Source organism: Drosophila rhopaloa, unplaced genomic scaffold (assembly GCF_018152115.1).
Source record: "Drosophila rhopaloa isolate 14029-0021.01 unplaced genomic scaffold, ASM1815211v1 contig_3, whole genome shotgun sequence".
Classification (NCBI taxonomy): Eukaryota; Metazoa; Arthropoda; class Insecta; order Diptera; family Drosophilidae; genus Drosophila; species Drosophila rhopaloa.
This window is the reverse complement of record NW_025335123.1, coordinates 5,164,110-5,189,133: the sequence shown is the minus strand read 5'-3', so window position 1 is coordinate 5,189,133 and position 25,024 is coordinate 5,164,110. Positions and strand designations below refer to the sequence as shown.

The window sequence follows — 25,024 nt, the reverse complement described above, 5'->3', positions numbered from 1 at the left end:
GGATCCTCAAGAGAGCTGCCAGGCATACGTCGCCGTTAAAGTCCGGCCCCATCTCCTCCACATCCAAAACCATTCTCCCGTCTTACCCTCTTTACCGATCATCGCTACACGGAGGAAAATTCATTACCGATTTCCAGCTGATACCTATTTTTTTCACCTTACCAATGAGTTGTACAGGATGTCATGCAATTATAGCGATTTCGTCTCTAAGAGCCAAGCCTATTTTCTCTGGAATCAACTATTTTGTTTGGGTTTTTAGTTCATTTTTGTTTAATTGGAATTATAACTTGCACTTTGTGATATTGAAATAATTTTAAGTTTTATTTGCTTTAAGAATTCTAGACTAAAAATGTACTACTAACTATTAAGACATATGTTCTCTTAAAGGTATTTAAAATTTAAACTCTCAGTTTTATTTTCAGCAACAGAATTTTTAAAAACTTTAATAAAGAAAATAAAATTACCTACAAAATGAATGAATATTAATCCCCTAAAGATAAAGACATAAATGTGTATATTTATAATATTTGTGTATATTTATAAAATAATATCATTCTAATGAGAAATATTTTTAAGTTATACATTAATATAAAATACAGTCAACTTCCATAACTCGAACCACAAGCTGCCAACAGAAAAATTCGAGTTAGAGAGACTAGAAGTTAATTTCAACAAACGATCCTTCACTATAAACAAGACCGGCTTTTCTCGCTGTGTGCGTAACTCTTTGAGGCTCGTTTCGGTTCCGCTTGCATGTTAACTGAAATGAAAATTCGTATGAAGGCGAGAAATTAATGAATCATTCACACCTGCATGACGGATTGTCGGCATTACTCGCCACTCTGCATCCCCACTCACCTGGGTTTCGGGTTTGGGCCATGGAATTGGGACTGCGACTGGGACTGGGAATGGCACTGGTACTGGGATCGGGATCGGACTCGTACTCGGCTCCATTTTGTAGGACTGCCCGGCACCTTGAACTGAACCCCGAGTGCGAACGGGGGGCGAGGCCTGGCTGACGCTTCTCCCGAAGGAGTTGCCTTCTAATTTATTTGCCTGATGTGTGTATTACATTTGTGAGTGAGTCGGTCTGCGTCCGCTGTCCGCTGTCCTTGCACCCGTCTCTTTCGCCCCGCATATGCCCCTCTCTTTCACAGTCCCTGCTCCAACGGTCGCGAGTTGCATTTTTGAATTCGCCCCGAGGTCGAAACTGCGAGATTCCAACTGATGCTGATGATGCGCTGGGTGATACAGTTGCTGCGCTGCACCATGGTGGATTAAGTGGTTGGTGTGAAAAGCACATAATGCCAGCGATAAGCGTGCAATAACTATTTCAATTGAATTTATTTCAGTGAACCAGAGTAAGACGATGTATACCTGAATAATGGTCGATTTCTCAATGTAATTTTAACTTTTGACATTGGTTTAACTGGTGTTTCGAACAAATTTACTTTCTTAATATCACGTTAGAGTTCATCTGACTTAAGTGAATAGAGACAGTGCTAATTTAAGATATGAGTAAGTGGAGAAAATGTTATTTTTCTTCTATATAAGAGTCTTTTAAAAATAAATGTATAATGATATATTACAGTACTTCTCTATATATAATACCATTTGTAACAAATTTTAAATTTGGCGTAACTTACAATAAATGTTTGGCCAATATTAGGTATAATTGTTGTAATGTATATCACTTGGGTATATCATAAAAGCATTAACTATTTGAAATCATTTATTTGGAAATTGTTTGATAAACTCCATGTAACTCGATCGATTCTGCAATCGCTGGTTCATTTTACCACTGCCTTCCCAAGATGCATTCCACCGTGCGGGCTGCGTGTGAATTTGATGGATGCACTGCCTCCGCCTCTTGGAGCTGCCTTTTCCTCTCTGGTTTTTATGCCTTACCCCGCGAAGACCTTCGGGCAGTTTGCTGGAAATTAAAATGCACTCGCATTTCGGCATTCGTATTCCTAACCGTACTCAAATTCACACTCGCACACTCTTGACCCCCAGAAGAAAATACCAGACAGAGGTGAACAGTTTGGGTTTACAGGTTATATTCGCACTTAGTTCTTAGCTAGCCACCGAAATTGTAAGCCTACCGCTATCCACATATACCATTCGATATTCGTTATGAGCCCAATAGGGATTCGATGCTGAAGGGGGAGCTGTAGAGGGATTTGTTTTGCGATGTGGTCGATGGTGGAGGTGCCGCCTCCAGCTTGATGGGCACCCCCAAATCATCGGGATCCAGTTCGCTGCTGCTGCTCTTTTGGTAAGTTCTCGAGGAGCAGAACGAGTTGTCCTGACTGTCGCCGGTGCCATCCTCCTGCCCCTCGCCCACCACGTCGATGGGCAGATCGTCATCGTCGTAGCATCCCACATCCTCCAAATCCTGATCCTCCTGCCAGCTGTCCTTGTGGGCCACCAGGTAATCCGCCCTCAGCCGGGCGAAGTCCACTTCGATTCCCTTGGAACGCAGTTTCCTCGCCTGCCGATCGATGGCCTTCTTCATCCGCTTGCTGCGTTGAGTCCTGAGCAGAGGATTTGGCGTGGATCAGGACGGGGATCTCGGCTACACCTCTCCATCTTCTACTCACCGTTCTCTGGCCCGTAATTCGGAGGGCGGAATGGGTGCTCCACTGCAGCTCTGCGGCTGGGCATTATGCGCCGGTCTGCCAGGACCCTTTTTGGTGTGATCCTTTTTGCGCCACTTGGCACGACGGTTCTGGAACCAAACCTGCGGGGAAATCGGTTAGGCCTTTGCAGAAAATATTAGGGGAGTATTCAAATATATATAAATAATATAAATTTGTAAAATATATAAAATAAGTTCCACAGTATAGCCTGTGGGCATTTGAATCTAACGATGTATGAGTCGTTGTGAAATTTGATCTGCGTACACTTATAAAAATACTTATAGAAGTCTCTCTCTCTTTTAGAAAAAACTGGCACACGATATAAAAACATACGGACATGGCTATATCAATTTGTCTTGCGATGCTGATCAAAAATATAAATACTTTATAGGGTCGGACATGTCTTCCCAACTGCGTTACAAACTTCTGACCAAAATGGATGTGAGTGCCATGAGTGGTACCATTATGATTTTTTGCGAAAACTTTAAATCTTTGAAGGCCACTTGATTGAAAATGTTATAACGAATCCAACGAGGTTTTACATTCCAATATGCGACTATTATTTCCCAGGGCTTGGATACAAAAACAGAAAAATCAAACTGATTTTTTCCGCATTTCGGCCAAAATATTTTTCATAGCAATTTTTTGTGTTTTTGGGGTAAATAAGGACATAAAACAAAAACAACAAAGTTTATTAAGTTTGTAGCTGGTTTTTCTTTTGATTTAGTTTTTTTTTTAGTTTATTTCCAACATGATTAAAATTGTAATGTTTTTTGTTGCATCTATCTTGACCAAATCGCCGGAAATTGGCAGAAATAAAAAGGAGGCTTGGTATAGTTTTACATGGCCGATTTGGAACAGAAACAAAAAATGATTTCGATTTGTATGGATGCTCAATTTAAAAATAGTTACCCACTACGGATGGTACAAATGCTCCAAAACATTAAAAGTATGTGCTGGTACCCCCATTCCAATATCCATTACTAGATAATCGCTATTTCCTCCATTTCATTTCAATAAGTCACCAATTCAGATGCGGACGATTAACCAGACCAAGGGCAATATGTCATGCGTTCTGGAGATGGATCATCATTATCATCGCGGTGGAGATCGTGACCAAATGCCGATGATGATGGCGGTGATGATGAGGATGGAGATGGGGATGGTTGCTTTGGTTAGTTGGAGTCATAAACAAGATGGCGTCGCTAATTGACGTGCAGTTTGCCGGGGAACCCATCCGTATCGAGGGGAGGGGTGGGGGGTAGGGGTGTTTGAGGGCATGAGGGGTGGTGCGTCAGGGGTGGGGGGTTGCAGTGGGCGGCGACCTGTGTGTGTGCGACAATTTGAAGTCATTTGCATGCATTGTGCATTTTTTAATGTGCAACAAATTGTTTTCGAACAGCGGCATGCAATGCTTCGTTCCCGGCTTTAACAAGAGGTACCCCCCCATCCCCCTCCCCCCCTCATTTTTTGTACCTCCAAAAGTCGGGGAGTTACCTGTACCTGTGACTGACTGAAGGCAATGACGAACGGACAGACTGTCGCTGTCTTGTCGTTCGCATTGCCAAATTGATATGTCATGTCAAGAAACAATTTTAGACAAAAAAGCGTAGCCAAATGTCGCCGAAAGAGAGGGCTATAGCCAGATAGACAAAGAGCCACGATAATCACACGACTGACATGCAAAGTCAGCCATCGCCGGGGGGGTGAAGAGTGGGGCTGTGGGACTCGCACGGGGGCGACAAAGGGTTAAGCTCCGCTCTGGGAATGCAATTGAAATCATTACAACAACGAGCGACACGAAACGCAATTGCAAATGAAATAAAATGAATTATAATGGATAAAAATAGTCAGGTAATTGGTTTTATTGAGTAATTGAGTTCCAGTTGCCACCAAATTGTTTTACAATGCTCACGCAAATGTTATCGAAACGGATCGAAATGAAAGGGATGGTAGCGTAGGGAACTTTGGTTAACGTTAGGCAATGGAGTGTGGATGGTATCAGTAAGGTATTCTTGGGACATTTGTTAATATGCAATAAACTATAGTTTTTTTTTTTTTTTTTGAGTTATTATATTATTTGAATTATTTGAAACAGAAAGAAGATGGAAGATTAGATCAAAAAATAAGGACCTGTTCATTACAGTTTTTGAACTATATTAAAATAGAAAGCTATGTGTCGGAACTTATTCTTAGGTTCTTTTATTAACTTGACTCACTGCAATGCGACCCTCCTTCAGATCGAGTCTCATGGCCAGGGCCTCCCGCATGAATATGTCCGGATAATGGCTTCCCAGGAAGGCTCTCTCCAGTTCCTCCAGCTGCCAGGAGTTGAAGTTGGTCCGGCAGCGTCTGCGTTTTGAGGATTCCATATCCTCATCCGGTTCCAGATTGGATTTGGCTTCTTCATCGCCCCGTGAATCGTGATCGGTGGCTCTGATAAAGACCGACTCCTCGCTGTTTGTCTCATCCTCATGACTAGAGTCTATTTAGGAAGGAAATCAGGGAAAATAATAAGCCAATAATCGATAAACCAAGTTCAATTGGTATAAATCTAAACTATCTAAATGTGTGTGGCAGCATAAGGATGGTGCGATTTAAAGTACCTACTAAATCTGAACACCACCATAGCACTACGATTAGATCGGAAGTCGGCCAGTGATAGCAGGCACAATTAACCGGAATAGTATCTGCTGGATACCCACCGACTGGGGAAGTCCCATGCACGAGGTCTACCCATGAATCCATGCACCCATGTATCCATATATCCATGTGCTATTCCGGTGGAGGCGGGGCCGCTCGTTTCGGTCTTGTTTTATAATTGCAAACAATTAAAGTCTATTTATGCAAATTTCCAAGATATGCGAGAGGCCAGAAACTGAAACCGAAACAGGAACAGGAAGTGGCCACGCCCCCATTCAAGCAATCGCCCTCCCGACCACCGCCCCCTTTTGGAAAATTCAGCAGGATATGGGAATATGGGAGTCGAGGAGGAGCGTCGTTTGTCTTTCTAATTTATAGCGGCGCAAATTGGTTTCCACAATTAGGAAGTGGTGGGTGTTGCTCGGATATGTTTAAAGCTCCAATGGAGGAAGTAAATTACTCCTACGAACCCTTCTCCCTCCCCATCCCCACCCCCCTCTCAATTCCATATCCTATCCCTTTTGCCGCCTTGTCTTTGCTCCGTTTGGTTGCAGTTTTAAGTGAAATTTAATTGCAAAAATTTGCCAGTGCCAGTGCTACCAGTGCTGACTGGGCAATTACAATGGGAGAGATGGGGTTCTTGGGCTTCGACTTGTGGAGCCACTGACCACTGGCTAACCACACGAACCACCAAACGAACCACAGCCAAGGACCAAGGACCAAGGACCCATAAAAGACGCATCGGGGGGCCACTTCACCTTCCCCCCAAAAAAACAAAAATACAATAAAAATCATAGAGCGGCGGTCTACGTGAGTTTCATATGCTGAAATGCACACAGATTTTGACAATTTAGAAACACATCTGCTAGCAAATCGAAGGAGTCGGGACGAAAAGAGAGGGGTGTAGTCGAAAAGAAAGAGACGGCCACGACTTCAACCCCTGTTCGACACGACCCAGACATTTTATAGAGTTCACCAAACACCAAACACCGAATAACAAACACCAAACACCGAACACAAAACACAACAAAGGGGCAGGTTTCTGACAAGGACTTTGGGCATATCGGTATCGGTCCATCCAACAATGCCCTTACCCCTCAACTCCCCCCCCACTGCCAACCTCATCATCACACTTGAAAGAGTAAATAAAATATAATTCCTCAAGGGTGTTATAAATAAAATTATCTGAATTATGGTTTTTGTTGACTCTGCGACTCCCCGAGAGGAAGGAGTGAGAGGGATCTGGACTCGTATCTGGCATAGTTCTGTGTGCCGCAGCATTTCGGGGGTTTGTCCTCCTAATTTGCCACGAAGATTCCAACTGGAACAGGTCTTTGGCTTTTGTTTTGGGTCGCTCTGAGTTCGGGGATTTGGATTAACAGTGGGCCGGGGCACGTTAGCAGCCCCATATGGTCGGTTCGCAATCGATATGGGGCGTGGCAGTTAATGGTTAAAGCATTTGCCGGGCATTTAGAACTGGCGCCAAGGTGGCTAAACAGAACGATACCCCCAAGGATTGATGGCCAAGATGCCACAAGGTTACATTGAAAGAAAACTATCGAGAAGAATAACGTTGAAACCTTAAAGTATATATGCTTAACTCTGAAAAATTAAATAAGTAATTACTTACATTACTGGGTTATATTAAATTTAATATTCATAATATGAAACATAAGAATTATAACAAGAGAGAACGCTATAGTCGGGTGCCCCGACTATCAGATACCCGTTACTCAGGTAAAGGGAGTGCGAGGGAGATGGAGATAGAAACTTTGATCACGCATAACTTTTTAACGAATGGTCCGATTTAAAAAATTTCTTCTACATTTCGATAGGTATTGATAAACACAATAAAACTGCATTTGTACTTTTCCGAAATATTTAAATTTGTAAAATCGTATATAAGCGATTGTGGGCGTTAAAGGGGGCGTGGCACCTTTTTGAAACAAACTTGCGCTGCGTAGGAACTCCTAGAATCTGCATGCAAAATGCCAATCTTCTAGCTTTTATAGTTTCCGAGATCTCAGCGTTCATACGGACGGACAGACAGACAGACAGACGGACAGACAGACGGACAGACGGACATGGCTATATCGACTCGGCTAGTGACCCTGATCAAGAATATATATACTTTATAGGGTCGGAAACGCTTCCTTCTAGCTGTTACATACTTTTGCACGAATACAATATACCCTTTTACTCTACGAGTAACGGGTATAAAAATGTATATGTATTTTTCAATGCCCCTTATATGTTTATTGTTTAATATTTATATGGGGATTATAATTCAAGTGAGTTCAAATTATTTGCCAATATTTCCCAAGAAACATAATTCCCTTGCATTCAAATAATTTATTTAATAAATATTTGTAATTCGCAGAAAAACTTTTAATTTCAACAGAAATATTCAAGAAGCTATATACATAACAACTTAGACTTTTTCCTACCCATTAGGATACATTTTAATTGATTCAAGTCATCGATTTCTTCTTTTGTCCTACTTTTAATTCTTGTAAATTAATTCCATTTAATTATTTTGTTTGTAAACTCCTCGAGAGTTTCAACCCCCCTTAAATATGTCTCACCCCCCGTGAAGCTGGCTAATTAAAATCATTAACCCAATTTAAATTAGGCCAGCAAATGGCAAATCTGCAGCTGAATCAGATGCAAAAGGCGGCGTCTGAATAAAAAGGCGATCGACGAAATTAGCATATAAACAGTATAAATTGCTGTCTGCTGTCCAGTCGACAATGCCAGACTGAGACCTACAAGCCCGAACCCAGAACACAAAACCCGAAACCCTAACCCAATCTCAGAGCCAACCCCAAGCACAGGACCTCATCCTTTGCCCCTTAGTTTTGCCTAATTTCAAAGGTCGTTAAACAAACAAACTCAAGTGGAACAAAATGCACACGCAGATGAAGGAAGGAGGCCCTCGGGACGATGATGATGATGAGCACAAGGACACCAGACTGGTCCACAACGATGAGCGGGCGCATCAAATTCCCCCCGGCTCTTTTCACTTTCCACCTCCAAAACGACCCACAAAAAATTACCCAAAAAATGCCCGTAAAAATCTATAAAAAAAGAGATTGAAACAGGCGAAAGTAAAAAATGTGAGGGCTCATTAGCATTTATAGGCCACACAAATGTCGCTGACTGGGAACAGAAAATCACGAGAAAAAAAGCATTTTAGGGTGCTTTCTGAGGTTCATTAGAAGCTTGTCACATGATTTGATTTGCCTGACTCACACCAGGAAAAAATACAAAAAAACAAACTATACAAAAAAATACAAAAATAAAACTCACAAAAAAAATAGGTGAATCAAAAAGACAGTTGGGAAAAAAATGGTTAGAAGTCAGCTTTAGGCCACATAAACTATTAGGGCTGCTAATTGTGTGACCCTCAGTTTGGGTTTGTTTTGGGCAAAGTCAACCCCCGGAATTGTCACCTAAAAAAAAGGTGCCCAGAATCCGGCATAAAGTCAGACACGCGCCCCTGACACGGGGATTTCCCTCGAACGGAGGCCTTTGTTTTTCACTCCATAGACATAGAGGCTATAACTCTAACCCCTTTTTCCCCGACGCTTTTCATTGCCTGTCAAAGTCGCTTAGTTCCTGGGCACATTGATGGATTGTCCGAGTTTTCCCGCCGCTGACTTCAAGTTGGTAATGCAACTACTTTGGAGTGTGTTAAATTGTTTGTTCACCGCATTCTAAACTGGGCGATAACGTGGGAAGCTGGCAGTTATAAAAGGGTTTGGGAAGCTGAAGGCCTGTAAGCGGGGATTTTTGTATTCTCTAATAATACAAAACAAAAATTTGGCAGATCATTCCCTACAACTTTATAGCTGACGAATTAAAAAATGAATTGGTTTAAATGCATGAGTATTTCCCTTTTGTAATTGGCAAATATCTATTGTGTAAGTTTCAATAATAAATTAAAGTTAATATTTTGAGATTTCAAGAAACTTATGTTTTATTTAGAACTTCGACAGATTCTCTCCTAAAACTTCATAACCTAGTTGGAACGAAAGAGGAGAATTTTTTCATGAATTGGAATAAATACCGCAGATATATCTTTTTATCTATTGAGGTGTCTCTTTAAAAAGAGATAGGCATTAAGAATGCAGACAAATGATTATTTGAATTGTTTTACAGCATTTGTATACAGGGGCATGGACATAGGTGTCCTTCCTAGCAGAACAAGTTCGACAACTTATAAATTATAATGAAAGTCAATACATTATTGTACTTAGACATTTTGTCAAGTAACTAAAGTCTTTGACAACTTTTACAGATCATCTCCTAAAGCTTTGAAGCCAAGTCAAACAAGAAATACCCCAGAGATTCCCTTTTTATAGACACCTAAGCCACCCCTAGAGCCACCCGATCGCTCGAGTCCAAGTCCATCATCATTAGCCAACGACTCCGCCAACCGCATTACAGTAGACACCCGGACAATCGCCATTTGCGAGGTGCCCAGTAATTTGTCTAGGCCCCGACTCTGACGCCGTCACTCAACTCGGTGCGATGTGGCGGGGTTCTCCTTCCCTCTCCCCTGCCCCCCCTGTTATCCTGGCTAATACCCAGGTACAGGGCCAAGTCCAAGTCCGAGTCCGAGTCCAAGTGCAAGTCCTTGTCCACAGTCTCATTTCCTTCGGTCGCTTTATGGGCGAGCAATAATAACCGCAATCGGAGCGCAGAGCTCCGCTCTCCAAAGGCACCGCACAGTGGGCCACAAATGTGTGGCACTTAATTTAATGAATTTCTTTGCACTTTGCCTGGTGGATGGTCAATGGTGGCTCTGCCGGTTTCCAGGAAGGGATCGCAAAAGGCCGGAGGGACGAAGGGCACCGAAACACCGGCTGGCTGCCCACTTGCCACATGAATTTATACGAGTTGTTTGCATTAAAACGAATTGATCGACACGACGAGCGAGTGAAATCGACAGCAAAAGGCTGTCCGGGTATTCTGGTACTGGCACTGGTACTGGTATTGGTATTGCTTTCGGTCTGGTTTGGGGTACTCCTCCTCTCGGGGTCTCTGCATTTTGCCGATCTGGTCGGGGCCGGGTCATTGCTCATCTGCCAGGCCAGGCACGTCAACGCGGCAAATTACTTTGCCCTGCTGCTGCGATGCAAAATTGAAAATTCAAGTGGAAGTGGCCGAGTGGTTAACTTGGCAACATGCTAGCCATCTCCATCGCCCAGTACCTGTTGCCCCCTCCTTCCCATCCTCCTACACTCAACGAAATCCTGTGCGACATATGAAAGCACAAAAAAGTTGATTTTACAGAGGCAAGAATCTCAAACAAAATCTCTGAGAGCGTTGTATATTGGATTCATATGGTTATAATTAAGGCAAACTAAACTCTGTAATTAAATCGAAGTTTTTACTTTCCCATCAGGCTTTTTATAACTAATTGTTATATGTTTACTAAGATATTTCTATTAGATGATTATGTGATAAATAAACCTAAAGTCCTTTTATACGTTCTGATTTCTTTTTTGAGATTTTGACATTTAAGATTAAGTCTGATTGTCAAACAACATAGTTGTATGTAAAATAAAAATCATATAGATGTTAACACCTTGCAAGCAAAAATCATACAAAATTAAGGTTTAAGAGCTATAATATGTTAATTAGATCACAATTTTAAAAAGTTAGAAAGTACGAATTTCATTAGAAGATTACTTTTCCGAGTGTACCCTTGCTTCTCTTCTGTTTGCTGGTTGTGCTGCATGTTATGATTAAATTTTGATAGCCAACAACAATCAAGTCAAAGAAAATCAATAATTTTTACGCATCTTGTTACGATGTTGCCAGTTGCCCCCTCTAACCCCTGGCAACCCCCTCGCAGACCCCTCGTGGACCCCTTGGCCCAGAGCAAAGTCGACTGCCATGACGAACTGCTCTCAAACGATCTACCGGCTACGATCGACATGCCAAAGCGGCGCATAAATGTTTTGTTGTTTTAATGAAGACGTCCCTGGATCTTGGATCTTCTGGGGTCTCGAGTCTTCAGTCTGCAGTCTTCAGCTTCGAGTCGAAGAAGACATCAAGGCGTTGCATGCCACATTTTTTACCTCGTTCTTGCCTGCTTCTTTTTATCTTTTGGTTTTTTTTTTTTCTTTTTTGCTTGTTGCGCTTTCGTTTTTTTTTTTTTATATATTTTTTTTTTCATTTTTGCGAAGGGGCGCGTCAGCGTCTGCACGCCAAGAGGATCGCTCTATCGCTATCTCTATCCGGGTATCGGCCCTCTCGCTCGCTCGCTGGCAGCTTGTGGCGCATTATTACGAATAGGGTCTAATTATTGTGGCAAGCCCCTGAGCTATAATTTGCCTGATTGATTTACATAACGATCGAAAATGATCAAGACATTAATTTCTTATTAACGTCGTTTCGTTCGGTCGTTCGTTGTTCGTCGGTTCGTTGGTTAGAGATCGTCTTCCTTCAGATCGGCTCAGATCGACTCGGTTATAGGCCGCTGCTGTTGGGTACAGGATTGGATGCGCCTACGTCTGGTTGCGGTTTTGGGTTCGGGTTCGGTCAGGTTTTCCTTTGGTTTCGGTCTCTGGGGCGTAACTTCGAACGGGGGCTGCACTCGTTTTCCTTCCCATTCCAATTTCAGTCCTTTCCTTTTCGGTCCCCTGCTTTGTTGCCATGTTCGTGGCTCTAACGACTTTCCATCGATCGCCGGTGGGTTCTACATACATACATACATAACTACATATTTATATATATCAGATCGGGGGGCGCCACAAAAGCCACTTACAGTGTTGCATGTGCTGGCTCCATTTCTCTTGTTTTTGCGCTAGCATTCCGTCTATGGCTAATTTTCATTTCATTTAGCTGCTTTAAACGCTATATTACTTGACAGTTATTAATTTGATATCTTCAGCAAGGATCCCAGACTAGATTTTCTTGGCACTTAGCATGACGTCCATTCTTGCATGCTCAAAGTCACTTATTGCTGATTGATTTGGTTAGTGTATTACGTAGTGCTTTAACACATTGACAGTGCCTTGTTTATGCTTTGATATTTGTGATTAGCTTTGATTACTACAATAATTATCACAACAATGTAGAAAACTGAACAAAGCCGTTTTGTACACTGAAAAACCGAATAATTAATCCTGGCCGTTTTATTAACATTAGATCTTAAGATTACCACAATAACATATTTTGCTGGTGACTAATTTTCAGATTCTTCTCAAGGAATTCAGAAAGGAATTATAACATAACCTTATTATAAACTATATAATCAGAATGGATTATGATTGGGTAATATTGATCAATAAAAAGGCATTACCTTAGGTTCGATTTATGAAATATAGCCACAAAGGATCTGATTTATAAGGCGTTTCTAAAATATAATAAATGTAACGAGATTTCTCAATACTTACTTCATCGACCTTTGCCCTTGGTCAATTAGGCTTTTCCGTTCAATTTGGACCAATAGTGCCACACGTTGGGCGCCAAATTTATTACGAAAGTCTCTTTAAAAGTAACGTCTTTGGAAAGAACCGATTTTAATTCTTGAAAATGAATTCAATCACTACGGGGCATGTCCTCTAAAACTATACCCCGCATAAACGATCTTTGCCTTGTGCCACTTTTGTTTTTTGCCCAATTTTGAGGCTTCCTCTTCGGTGTTGCGCTTCCTCGTTTCACGATCCGCGTTCTCTTCCACTCCGTTCCACGTTCAGCGTTCCTCATTCCGCATTCCGCCCGTGCCCTGGCCGATCGTTTTGTTCGTTTCGGACATAATTAATGTTAGTTTTAACGCTGCTTGAAAATGTTATTTCCCTTGATTATAGGAGGGCTGCCGTCTGCCGTCTGCTCTCTATCCCTGTCTCTGTCCCTCTCTCGTCCCATCTCTTTCTGTTGCTCTGCTTTTTCGCCGCTGTTTACGGCCGTTGATTGTTGGGTGTTTCTTTTTTTTGGCGTTTGCAGCGCTGCTCTGCCGCTGCGGGCAGTCATGGGGAAACATTTTATGACGATTACTGTAATTCGTTGCCGCAAACAATAATTACTTTCCATTACGAAAATGGCGGGCATATTATCACCTGAATATCACACACATACTCGTACCGCGTCTGACACCAACACTAACACCCATACCAATACCAATACCAACACAGGTGTGAAGCCGGCGTCAACGTCAAAGTAGACTTGGAGATCTCAAGATCCCGAACCCCATTCGCTATGGCAAATGAAACCTTCGGCTGCTTGGGCTTGCAACGTTGTCTAAAATTTTCGGTAATAAAATATGACAACTCAATCAAGGCCCATAAAAGAGGCAACAACAACGATTTTGGGGCGGTGCCCGCTTGAAGATCGACACCACAACAACAACAACAACAACAGAACCGAAAGCTCCGGTAATTTGCAGAGGCTGCAAAGACGATCAAAATTTACGATCATTTTGGTTTCAAAATCAATTTAGAAAGGAAGCGCGGCAAAGATCAGGCCCTGCCCGAGAAAGAGATAGCACCAGGCCCCAAGGAGGTGAAGGGACGTGCGAGAGGGAGAGAGAGCGCAAATTGAGTTCTTAAGTTGTCTGTGGGAAAGGGTAAGGAAAGGGCAAGGGGAACTGAACTGGACTGAGTCCTATAAAGCTGCGGATCAGGCCATTCCACCGATTCTCGGGGATCTCGTTTTGGCCCTGCTGGGATTCTCCGCCGTTTTCGGCAGTTATTAGCCTGGTAAAACACGAGTCTTGCACATTTGAAAGCTTGTAATTTACTTAATTTGATTACGAAGCGACGTCGTACCGCTCTCTTCGAAGAGAGGCGTGGTCCAACTGTCTGTCTCTTTCGCGCAGTCTGCGTGTGTGTATGTGTGGCGCAGGTGCAAGGTTGAGGAATGATGGAACTCACTGATTTTAAGGATGTGGGATGCCATTTTTTGCAGAAGAAATTGAGGTAGTTATGATCTTTAGTCATACATATGTATATAATACATTAAGAAGTAATACGATTTATTTACATTTCCCAGTACACAAAACTTGAACCGATGGAAAAAGTATTGATTTTTTACGTATGGGGATTAATCTTTCCCTAACAATTTAGCTAGAGAATAATTAGAAAATTATACCTATTTCTATCTTGAATGCAGAAAACAAATTAACTCACAGCTTTTAGATTATATTATACCTTTTAATAAGCCAATTGAAATATTAAGATTGCCACACATACTACTATTATTATTACAATGTGCAATAAAACATTAATTTTAATTTGCATGTGAAAATCCACTTGTATTCTCCGGCAGTTGTTGCGTTGTGAAAGCTTATCCAGTTATATGACCATAATCCCCAAAATTTGAAGACCAATTTCGGTTTCTTTGTATAATTAATTGGGCAAACAAATGTCGGCGCAAAAGCCAAAAACCATGGCAAATGGCACACACAAAATCTATTAATATAGACAATGGTTTATTAATTGAAAGTTATGTCTGACCTGGACGGAAACAACAGAAGTCTGGAAATTTGAGCAAAAGCAAAACACGGCAAAAAAAGGAAAAAACAAAAAACGACGACGAAGAAGCAAAGAGGCGAGCATAAAAATTGATTTCTGCTGCTGCTTTTAATGAATTCTTACCCGGCAGAAACAACAACAACGGCAGCTATATAAACAGCAACAACACAATCTCAATCAATTTCAAGTCGCACATCACATCAAAACAAATTACCAAGGAATTAATTTGCCATCGGAATCACGCAAGCGCAGTTTTAGGCCCACGCGAGCAAAAGAGATAGCATCAAGGCGGGTGAAAGAGAGAGCAACGGCAGCGAGGATTTGGGCTGCACAAGAAAAAAATCTTTTAATTTGTAGAACATTGCGACCTATAAAAACGTTATTGGGCCCGTTTCTCGTCTTTATGGAAAGCTAAAAGTAGTTTTTCTGTTCCCAAAATGTAACTTGTGAAACTATGCATAGGAAACAGTCGTTGTATCCATATATTTTATATATTTAGGTTTAATATTTAAAACCTAACTCAGCTTTAATTAAGTGTATGGAAAAAAGAGGCTAGTAAGCAGGTGTAATTAAGTCTAGGCAATGCAAAATTAAAGTATAAGAAAACATTTAAAAAAATAATAATACCAAAGCTGAAAGAAAGCTTGACTTCAAGCACTAGGGTAAATATTTTAAACAAACTTATGTGGTAAGGATTACAAATATCTATTTTGTGGTTACATTAGACATTTAAAACGCTAAGAAGTTATACACACATAGTTTATGATTCGAATCTTAACATTTTTGTTTAGTGTACAGGATTCAGTCACAACGGGTTTTCGGGCGATGGCGATTAATAGAGCGAAAGAGAGGGCAAAAGAGGGGGTTTGAGGGGGTGGGGAGGAGCGGAGTAGGGGAGGTAGGTGCCGTGATTAATACATGAGGATTTAATTAACTTGCCATCGCACTATCTCTTTCGCTCATCTCATTCCACTGGAATGCACAAACTATGGCGACGTCGACTGCGACGCCGCGTCGCTGCCAGCAGAGGGGCAAGAGAGAAAGGGGAGAGAGACTAGAGAGAGACGGACAGAGGGAGCAACTTGTTGTAAATGGTAGGTGTATGTGTATTTTAAACAGGTGTGCGTGCGTATGTGTGTGCGTGTAATTGAAACGTGTTTCGTTGTTTTTGTTGCTGTCGAACGCCTGCAGCGCGAAAATCGGTGGCATGTATAATTTTTATCACCTTTAATTAACTTTTCAATTAATAAAAAAACGCAGCAACAACAGCGCCAAACATGTTAAGCGGAAAAGTCGCAGCTGCCAAAGCTGACCATATCGGCGAGAAAGAGACAGTGAGCACAAGAGAGAAAGAGAGACAGAGCAAGGCAGACGGGCGAATCGCCGACGGCATTTGGCCAAAAAAAACATGGCTAAAACAGCGGCGGAAACAGATAGGAATACGAATAATATTATCCCTGCCTACCCTTCTCTTTTGCCTCCACTTTTGGAACCACTTTGTTCTTATCCCTATCTACTCAAATAATAATCTTATCCCTTAACTACTTTTTTCCGCTTTAACAGATTTACATATTTTTTATCACCTTTGAAATATGGGTTCATGTTTCCAATTATTATAAATACGTTAATATTACTTCAGATCACATCTAGAAGTTCAGAATTTTAAAACTCAAAGTTAAAATATATTTTTCAAATGTGAAATATTTTCATAACAACAGAGTACAATGAAATTGGCATTATTCCCAAAAAATGTATTATTGTAGCTATAAAACTTGATTCATTTTTCTTCAAATTGTTTACATATATAAAATATTATAGGTATTCTCCTTTTCCGAACATTTTGGTTTTACTAATTTAGGTTTTGTATTTAACTAATGATTAACAACTTAGCTGTACATCTCCTTTTAATATCAAAACTATTCGTGTCAAGAACTATCTTTTAATATTTCTTTATATGTATATAAATACAACTTTTTACTGGCAAACTCTATACGTATAAACTGTTATTATATTATATAGACCGACTTATAGATGATATTAAATGTTATTATTGTAGTCCGATTAGATCCTTCTTTTTATATCTTGTTTCCTTTTGGCATTCACATTCCAAGAGTCACGCACGTTTGCTCTAACCCAAAGTAATGCCAAGTCAATCGTGTCCCAAAAATTGATTAAAAACCGCATCGACTCGTGGAGAACAATAAACAGTGGGGCTCCGTAAAGCACGAACGGAAACGGAAATGAACACCAGCACTCACACACGAGAGGAAATGGCTTCAAAGTCAGCTAAAAGTGTCATTACAACTCACCAAAAACCAAAGCAAAGCATGGAAAAAGCAAAGAAAGCGGAAAAGCAAAAGTAAAGCAGAGACGTAGACAACAACAACAACAACTACGAAAAGGGAAAAACTTTCAGGGACGTCTGCTCCTCGTCCCGCCCCCTCACTCCCCTCACCCCTTGTAAACCTCCCTGGGCATACGGCTCAATTCAATTTTATCGTTTCAATATTAACCCAAAACAACCCCACAATATTGCCTTCATTTAAGGTTTATTAGATACAACGACAACGTTGTGGAGGCAGCTCGAGGTGGAGCTCCTCCGGATGGGGGTTACGAGGGGAGCGGGGGGGGTGGCAGACAGCCAACGAGCGGAACGCTCTTGGATACAAGAAATATTGTGACTACAGCAACAGCGAGACAGCAATGGGGCCAGGGATTCGACTGAGGTGTACCTCTCAATAAGGGCTCTGTTTTTGTAACTTATTTCAAATAAAAGACTACAACATTAAAAACAGACCTTATCTTAAATTAATATAAATGAACTAATCTAACACCACCGCTTTTTGATTAGGCGTTCTTTAACAATACTTAAACTTTTTTAGCTTTGCGGTTATAAAGATAGAAGTTATACGGAAAAGCCTTTACCTACATATATAGAATATACAAATAAATATAAATATATAGGAGTACGGCAGATATAAAAATTAGTTAGTTAAATTAATCTGCCGCTTATTATATACAATATTTACTTACTACTTTATTGGTAAAACATTTATACTGCAACAGTTTAGGTAATACAATGAAATATGTATCTTAAAATATTGGAATGTTTTAGGAATAAACACTCATCTTGAACTAAGTATAACGACAGTCGAATCTAAAATTTTGCCATGCAGGACATGAAAAACAAAATTTTCCAATTTACAAACGAAATCCGACGGAGAAAGGCGCTTAGAAGGGCGGGGGGAGGTAAATTGGGGGCGGACGAGGAAAGTCAGTAGACAGGACGGTGTATAACAAGGATAAATGCCTCGGTGTGCTCCTGCTTCTGTGTATATATGTGTGTGTGTGTTTGTATAATGGCATAAACATTGATCCAACCGTAAAACTGGCTGACAATCGAGCCGAGGCAAAAGAGAGAGAGAGAGTGAGAGAGGGAGAGGGAATGAAGTCAGGGTCCTGCCAATCCCCAGTCCTCCCCTCACCCCCCACCCCACCATCTTTTTTGGACCATGGCACTGAGCCAAACCGAAACGACGCCAAGCCAAGTGTATAAATTGTATTAGCCCCGAAGTGTCGTGCGGCTTTTCTTCCTCCCGTCCCCCTCTTTTTTCCCTTCCCCTGACTTTTCTTTTTTTGGCTAGGAAAAGCGCCTGCTAAGAAGAGGGGGGGAAAAGGACGTAACCAAGGTACGCAATTGCTTGTCCTGCTCCCCTTTCCGCTCCATTTTCCTCTGGGTGGTTGATGCGCGTCATACGCACACACACGCACAATGGCGGGGGAGTCCTAGTCCTGGGCGAACCACATGGCGTATACGCAATATGGCCGCCATGCTCGTCTTTGCCGCCACACCAAGGGGAGGGGGGGGATAAAGCAGAGGGGGAGGGGCAAAGTAGAAGGACAATCGTGAGCAGGGAGACAAGTATGTCGGGGAAAAGGAACGAATAGCACCACCAACTCGGTGTCATTTGCAGCAAATTGCAAACCGCAACAATTTCACAAAGGACACAGAAACAACACTCACACACACACACACACATCTACTCCAAATACAAATACAGATACAGATACAGCAGGGTATAGAATGGAATGGAATGAAATGGCAGAGCAATCTGTTTCAATATAAACGCACATGAGGCATTTACGAGAGAATCCAACAAGCGTCCTGGGGTTTCCTCCGAGTGGAGCTTTTGTGTTTGGGTTGTGGATCCCGATATCCTGGCATGTGTGTGTGTTAGTGTGTGGGTGTTGGGCGCCACCCAAAAGAAGCTACCACTTAAATGCCGCTGGATTTTTGTTGTTTGGTCAACAGTTTTTTTTTTCTGGTCGTGCCTTAAGCGGTGACTTTGATTTTTTGATATACCCTAAACGACAGGAAATTGAATAGGCTTGAGTTAATTGTATTGTTATTTCCGACAAGGAATGATCAAAATATCAGTTTTAGTTTTAGCATTAATTTTGGATTTGATATTAAAATATAAACGATTTTATGAAATATCGATATTATACAAATGTTAATCCAAACCAGTTGTTTAAGTAATTTTTTCATAATTATTATAGTACTTATTTTCACTGTCTTTTGTGATCTTTATAGATTTCCACTTTATTTACAGTTTTGGATCTTTAAAAAGATTGATTTTCCGTATCGCAGAACATGTATACTTCGCATCAACTCTAGTTAAAGTAGCCCACTTGATTTTAGGGGTTGCTACCACCGAACAAACACACATCCTTGGGCTCCCTGGGGTGTCATAATTCTTGACGAGCTCATCTTTTACTTAAGTTTTACATAATTTTCATGTCGTCGAGAGGGGAGGTCGCTCAAGTCCATGGAGATAACATAAAAATCGGGACGTGTGTGGGTGTTTTTTTTGAGGGTGTTTGTGGGTGGTTCTGCCTGTTTGTGGGTATTTCTGGGTGGTGTTCTTAGTGGGTGGTGGGCTGAGCATGGCTTTAGCGGTAAAACGCTCGATTCTACGTGCTTGCGGTTTTTCCGCTTAGCGTTTCCTCGCTCTTTGATGTTTTCCTCCCAAAAATCCCCCCTTCTTTTGGCTTTGGGTCGTGTAATTGCCTTGATTTCTTGACACTTGTCGACACAGATTGCTAACAAAGTGGGGAAATGAGTAGGGAAAATGTTGTGAGGGGCTCGTCTGATTGATTGACCATTCCATATAATTTTCCACTGCCCTCAGACTCCCACAAGCAGTTATTAAATAATAAGCAGTGGCGAAAACCCTTCGCTACAACCAATAAATTTACCACTTTTGTGGGTCTAACCCTAATTTGTTAATCGCAAAACGTGTTGTACGATTTGAGGGCGGTAGAAGGCGTGTCACTTGTAATGCTATTTAAGAAAAATGACGCCTCAAAACTGTAAATGGCCAAAAAAAAAAACAAAAGCAAAGAAACAAAAAATAGAAACAAGTCAAGTGCCCAAAACAACGCGAACACCCCCTATATACCCCTTTATCATGCTTTTTTTTTTGGTTTTACTTTTCCTACAAGCTTTTTCTTTTTTTCCCTACTGTTTTTATTTGGGCAAAAAATGTTTTTATCTAGCGCCGCCATCTTTGTGCTAAACGGTAATTCAACAACGGTAGAACGGCGAAAATCAGGGGAGGGGGTTCCGCAAAGGAAAGGAGGGGAGGGGGGCACTAAGCCAAATCCGCCCCTTGAAGTGTTTATCCTTTGGTTTGGGCGGGGGAACGGTTTTTTGGGGCAGGACTGGCCTAAAGTGTTTTCAATTTAAGTTTAGAGAACAAAACGCCTTTTGATTTTTATTAGTCGACCAAAAAAGAGAGCTAAACAATGAAAAAATAAAATAAGGGTGGGGCGGGGGGTGGTGGTTGGAAAACAGCCACATGGGAGTGGGGGAAATTAAGCGAGCTGCCAAAATGCATTCGCAGTCGGCCTACAAAAAAGATGTTGCCTTCTATTTTGGCTGACTGCCATTCTGGTGAATTTATGGCCACTGGCCAGGGTTGTCGCCCTCATAAATTATGCAAATGCTAATGCAAATGCAAGGACGACGTGGGTGGAGTATTTACAGCGAAATAAAGGAGGCGCAGCCAAACTCGCCTTCTGCTCTGATTTCTTGTTTTCGTTTTTGGCAATCGCCTAAATGGGAGCCCACTTAAATAATTATCATTTCCCGGGCCAAAAACCAGCGCTCGTCAAAAGCTCATCAGGGGCCCCGACGATCGGACCAATTAGTGCAACGAGCCCACTGAGCGTTTTATTAATTAGCCAAGGAAAATCTCGGTGGAAATTGGACCTATACCCGTACCCCTAACAATACTCATACCCATACCTAAACCTATCCCTTTTGATGCGAACAAGAGTCCCATTAGTCGCTGATGTTGATGGGGCCTCGTTGTTCGTTTTTCGGCTCTTCGGGCTTCCAGTCTTGTTTTCGGCCCCTCCACTCCACTCACTCAATCTTTCACTTTTGGGCGAAAGAAATCTTCGGATCAGCACTCATCAATTCGTCCATGAAGAGCCTATCATCTGCACTGCGAGAAATGGTTTAGGTGGTCTAAATTAAAGCTGGTTAAAAATGGTTCACCGGGATTGGTGTCTTTCACAGATGTGTTTCCGAAACCTTATGATCAAACCATATTTCTGACTTAAGTGAAGGTACTATACATATATCTCAAAATTATTAAGCCATGTTTTATAGAAAAACGAAGTTAATATATATTATTCAAAATGATCTGAGCGACTATAAAGTATTTTAGTAGTCAGAAACAGACACCTATTATCCTTTTTGGGAGTGTGTTCTACGATTCTTTGGTTTTTATAATTTACCTACTTGTATTTCTAAGATTTAAGACTTTACTCTAGTAAAAGACAGTTTTTCGCCGTGCAGCTGTACCTGTTTCCATCTTCATTTTCCACTCGACACAATCACAATTAATCTACGGGTCTAGTAGTGCTCCCAGTAGTTCTGCCCCGACTCCTCGACGTCCCCCTGAAATGAAGGCAATTACCAGAAGCGCTCGCGGTCAGCGCTGTCTAATGAGCGGCCATCGACTGGAGCGGATCACCAGAGATCAGCTGGGAGCACCTGGGATTACCTGGGATTGGGGGCCACAACTCAATTCATTCATCACCGATGGACTGATGATCGCTGCCAGGGAGGGGGTCTTTCTCGACTCGATCTCCAGACCCGAAAATATACAAAAATACAATAACAACAGAGAAAACCGAATAAAGGAAACCTGACGGGGCGTGCCAATGGAGTTCTTATTAATTTGCCCAATTTCCACAAGCAGAGGAAAATGGGGAAAAACTTAATTAAAATGTCGTAAACGAAAATTGTATGTTTAGGCACGCGGTGGGACTGAACGGGCAGGGAGCTACCAAAAATAATTAAGACATTTCGCTTCTCGTTCGACCTTTTCTCTTTCTTTTTTAGGGCTTGGGTTTTTCGGTTTGGGTTTGGGTTTGAGTTTGGGTTCACGAAAATGTTAAGAAAAATTGCTGCCACAAATTGTTTGGCTGCCCAATTTCCACAAGTCTTCCCCCGACTTTCCCTGATATCTCGCCGCTCTCTTTACAATTTTCTCAGTTTCCCCGACTTGTGTTAGCTCTCTTTTCTTTCTGGTTTCGGGGCCGCGACCGAAAACAATAAAAATGACTAATGGCAGCTAATTTCCCGTCGTCGAGAAATGGGAGGAGGTGGCGAAGTAGGAGGATGAGGCCCGGCAAGACGGCCAATTCGAAGAGTTTCCCATTTCGAATTGGATGCGCCTCAAAAGTAGTTCAATTGCCAAAAGACAAAAGGGAACAAGACGGGCGTTTCCCGGATTGGGCGTGACCTGGGCGAAAACAAAAAAATACGGTTAGGAAGTCTTCACCTGTCACTGCTCATTTCCCATGCACCATTTCCCATTTTCCGATGCCAGGTGCTTCGCACTTCCTCATGTCCCATTCACAAATTGCTGCAGTTTTTCATTGACCTCGTCGTTTAGGAAAGCGAATTAAGTTAGCTACAATATTTGGGTGGTTTTTACTAAATTATGCCTGCATGCAGGTTAATTGCATAATTTACATCATTGCTTAAAAACTTTTTTTTTGTAATTTTTTGAAATTAATTTGAAAAGGATACCATTTTCTTAAGTGAGAAAATCTGCTTTATTGGAGATTCAAAAACCTGAAGCTTGTTGAATTTTGTTTGGTAATTACTATCAGTATTTTTACCAACAATATTCATTTTAGATTGTGTTCAGCAAAGACATTTCGATATTAAACAAATATATGGTTTTTAATTAAATGCAAATTTGGTGAAATATTTCCGGGAACCGCATCCGAACTAGTGGATCCATTTACCTATTTCCTGTCAACTGACCGCATCTAATCATGCATTGTTTAACGCTAATTCCCGGCATGGACACTCCCGAAATGGCGTTATTTATGAGCCAAGCCACCCACATTCTATGCCCCATGTCCTGGTACTCATTTGTTCATTCATTACATTCATTAACTTTGCGCCGAGCTTGCGCAGATAATGCGATTTTCCCAATGGCCGAATGGAAAAACAAGTTTTCCGGCCGGACACCGCCGCGCACTTTATTCAATTTACCAATAAAATTTCAATCGAATTGCTCCTTTTAATCAATTCGCTGCCACCCACACACACAAACACTGGCATTTACATACGCGCATGCATAATTCGTATGTTTTTATGTTTTTTGATCAATTTTTAATCAACAACACAGCGGCAGCAACAACAAAATCAACAACATTATTTGCCTGCAGGCCAGCTTTTAATGTGTCTCTGTGTGTGTGTGTGTGTGTGTGTGAGAGTATCTGTGTTTTTGCCAGCTTGTAATTGTTGTTGTTGCTGCTTGTTGATTATTCACGTAATTAAATTTGGCCAGCAATTTCGTGTATTTTGGCCAAATGCGAAATACTTAGTTAGTTGTGAGACCAACCGCAAAAGTTGGGGTTTCTTTTCGTATAGTAAAATATCAGTGTTAGATTCTCAATAGAGTTATGTTTCAATATGAAACCGTATATGACGTTTAAGACATTTAATAATATATTCTGCTTAAATTATTTAAATGCATTTGTTTGAATGCTGATTGATTGTTAATAATAATACTGATGAATTTCTGTGCTGGGCAATACAATATGGTACAATTGATTATTGTATTTTTATGTTTATGTCTTTAAGAAAATCAATAACCAGTCTTAATGCCTCCTAATAATGGGAGGGAAACAATTGTTAATTACATTTCTAATAGGTTATCGTCATTTATATATCATGAAAATATTTATAGCATTTTTAAATTGACAAAATTTTTAAATCAAAATTTGAATGTTGATATTGATAACGATATGTATTAATTTTCATGTACAAATTTCCTCTGCTGAGCAAAAAAAAACTATGATAAAATCTTTAGTATAACAAAAAAAGTGTGTACAATATGTGGCAAGCAGAAAGCTAGTCTCCTTATTGAAAAAAATAAATTTTTACTACATTTTCAATTTGTTTCATAATTTAAAAAAAAGACTTATCTTTTGGTAAAACGCATAAAATAATTCATTTTTTGAATTCACTTACCCTCGCCGTTGTTGTGCCGATTTCTGCCTGAGTTCTCCTGCTCCGTCGTGAAATTTCCTGAATTTTTAAGGGACTCCAGTGATTCCAATTTAATGAATTGCTGATTCTGATCTTCAGCCAGATCCCGATTTCGATCTCTTTGCTGCTGAATTGCGGCTGCTGCGGCGGCTGCATTGGCTCGCTGCATCAGCGCCATCTGGCGGAGCATGTAGACGGAGGACGAACTGGTTCCACTTCCGGTTGCGGATCTTGGGGAATCCCCCGGGGATTCGATGGGCAGGCTGAGGAAGGACGACCATCCTGGCACTCGCAGGTTGGCGGCGGCTGCTGCCGCATAAAGTTGCAAGGCGGATGCCGCATGCGGATGCGGATGTTGGCGAGGATGCGGATGCGAATGAGGATGAGCGGACATTGCACTGGGATTTCGCACCTGCGCCTGAGCAGCGGCTGCCAGCTGCAGCTGTTTGATCAGCTGATCCATTTTTAGACTCACTTTGAATAAGTTTTGGTTCAATCTTAGTTAGTTGCTTTGTCTCTTACTTCAATTCCAAGTTGGGGTTAATTTAAAACCTTGAATAGTTTTTCTTATTGTTAAAAATTAAGACAAATTTTTATGGATTGATTTCTCTCTGACAACTTCTTGTTAACTGTTTTGCTTTATTTTAGCTTTTCCCTTGGTTCCACCG

At 41.3% G+C, this 25,024-nt stretch overlaps 1 protein-coding gene across 1 annotated transcript; it reads right to left on the bottom strand.

Moving 5' to 3' along the window:
- Window positions 1–2,069: 2,069 nt before the first annotated feature.
- Window positions 2,070–24,819, bottom strand: LOC108046438 (homeobox protein unc-4). Its single transcript, XM_044461163.1, has 6 exons — window positions 24,413–24,819; window positions 17,337–17,352; window positions 9,663–9,681; window positions 4,862–5,076; window positions 2,604–2,743; window positions 2,070–2,537 (listed from the first exon to the last, which is right to left on the bottom strand). The coding sequence occupies exons 1-6, from the start codon at window positions 24,817–24,819 to the stop codon at window positions 2,135–2,137; spliced, it is 1,200 nt and encodes a 399-aa protein (XP_044317098.1). The 3' UTR covers window positions 2,070–2,134.
- Window positions 24,820–25,024: the final 205 nt, after the last annotated feature.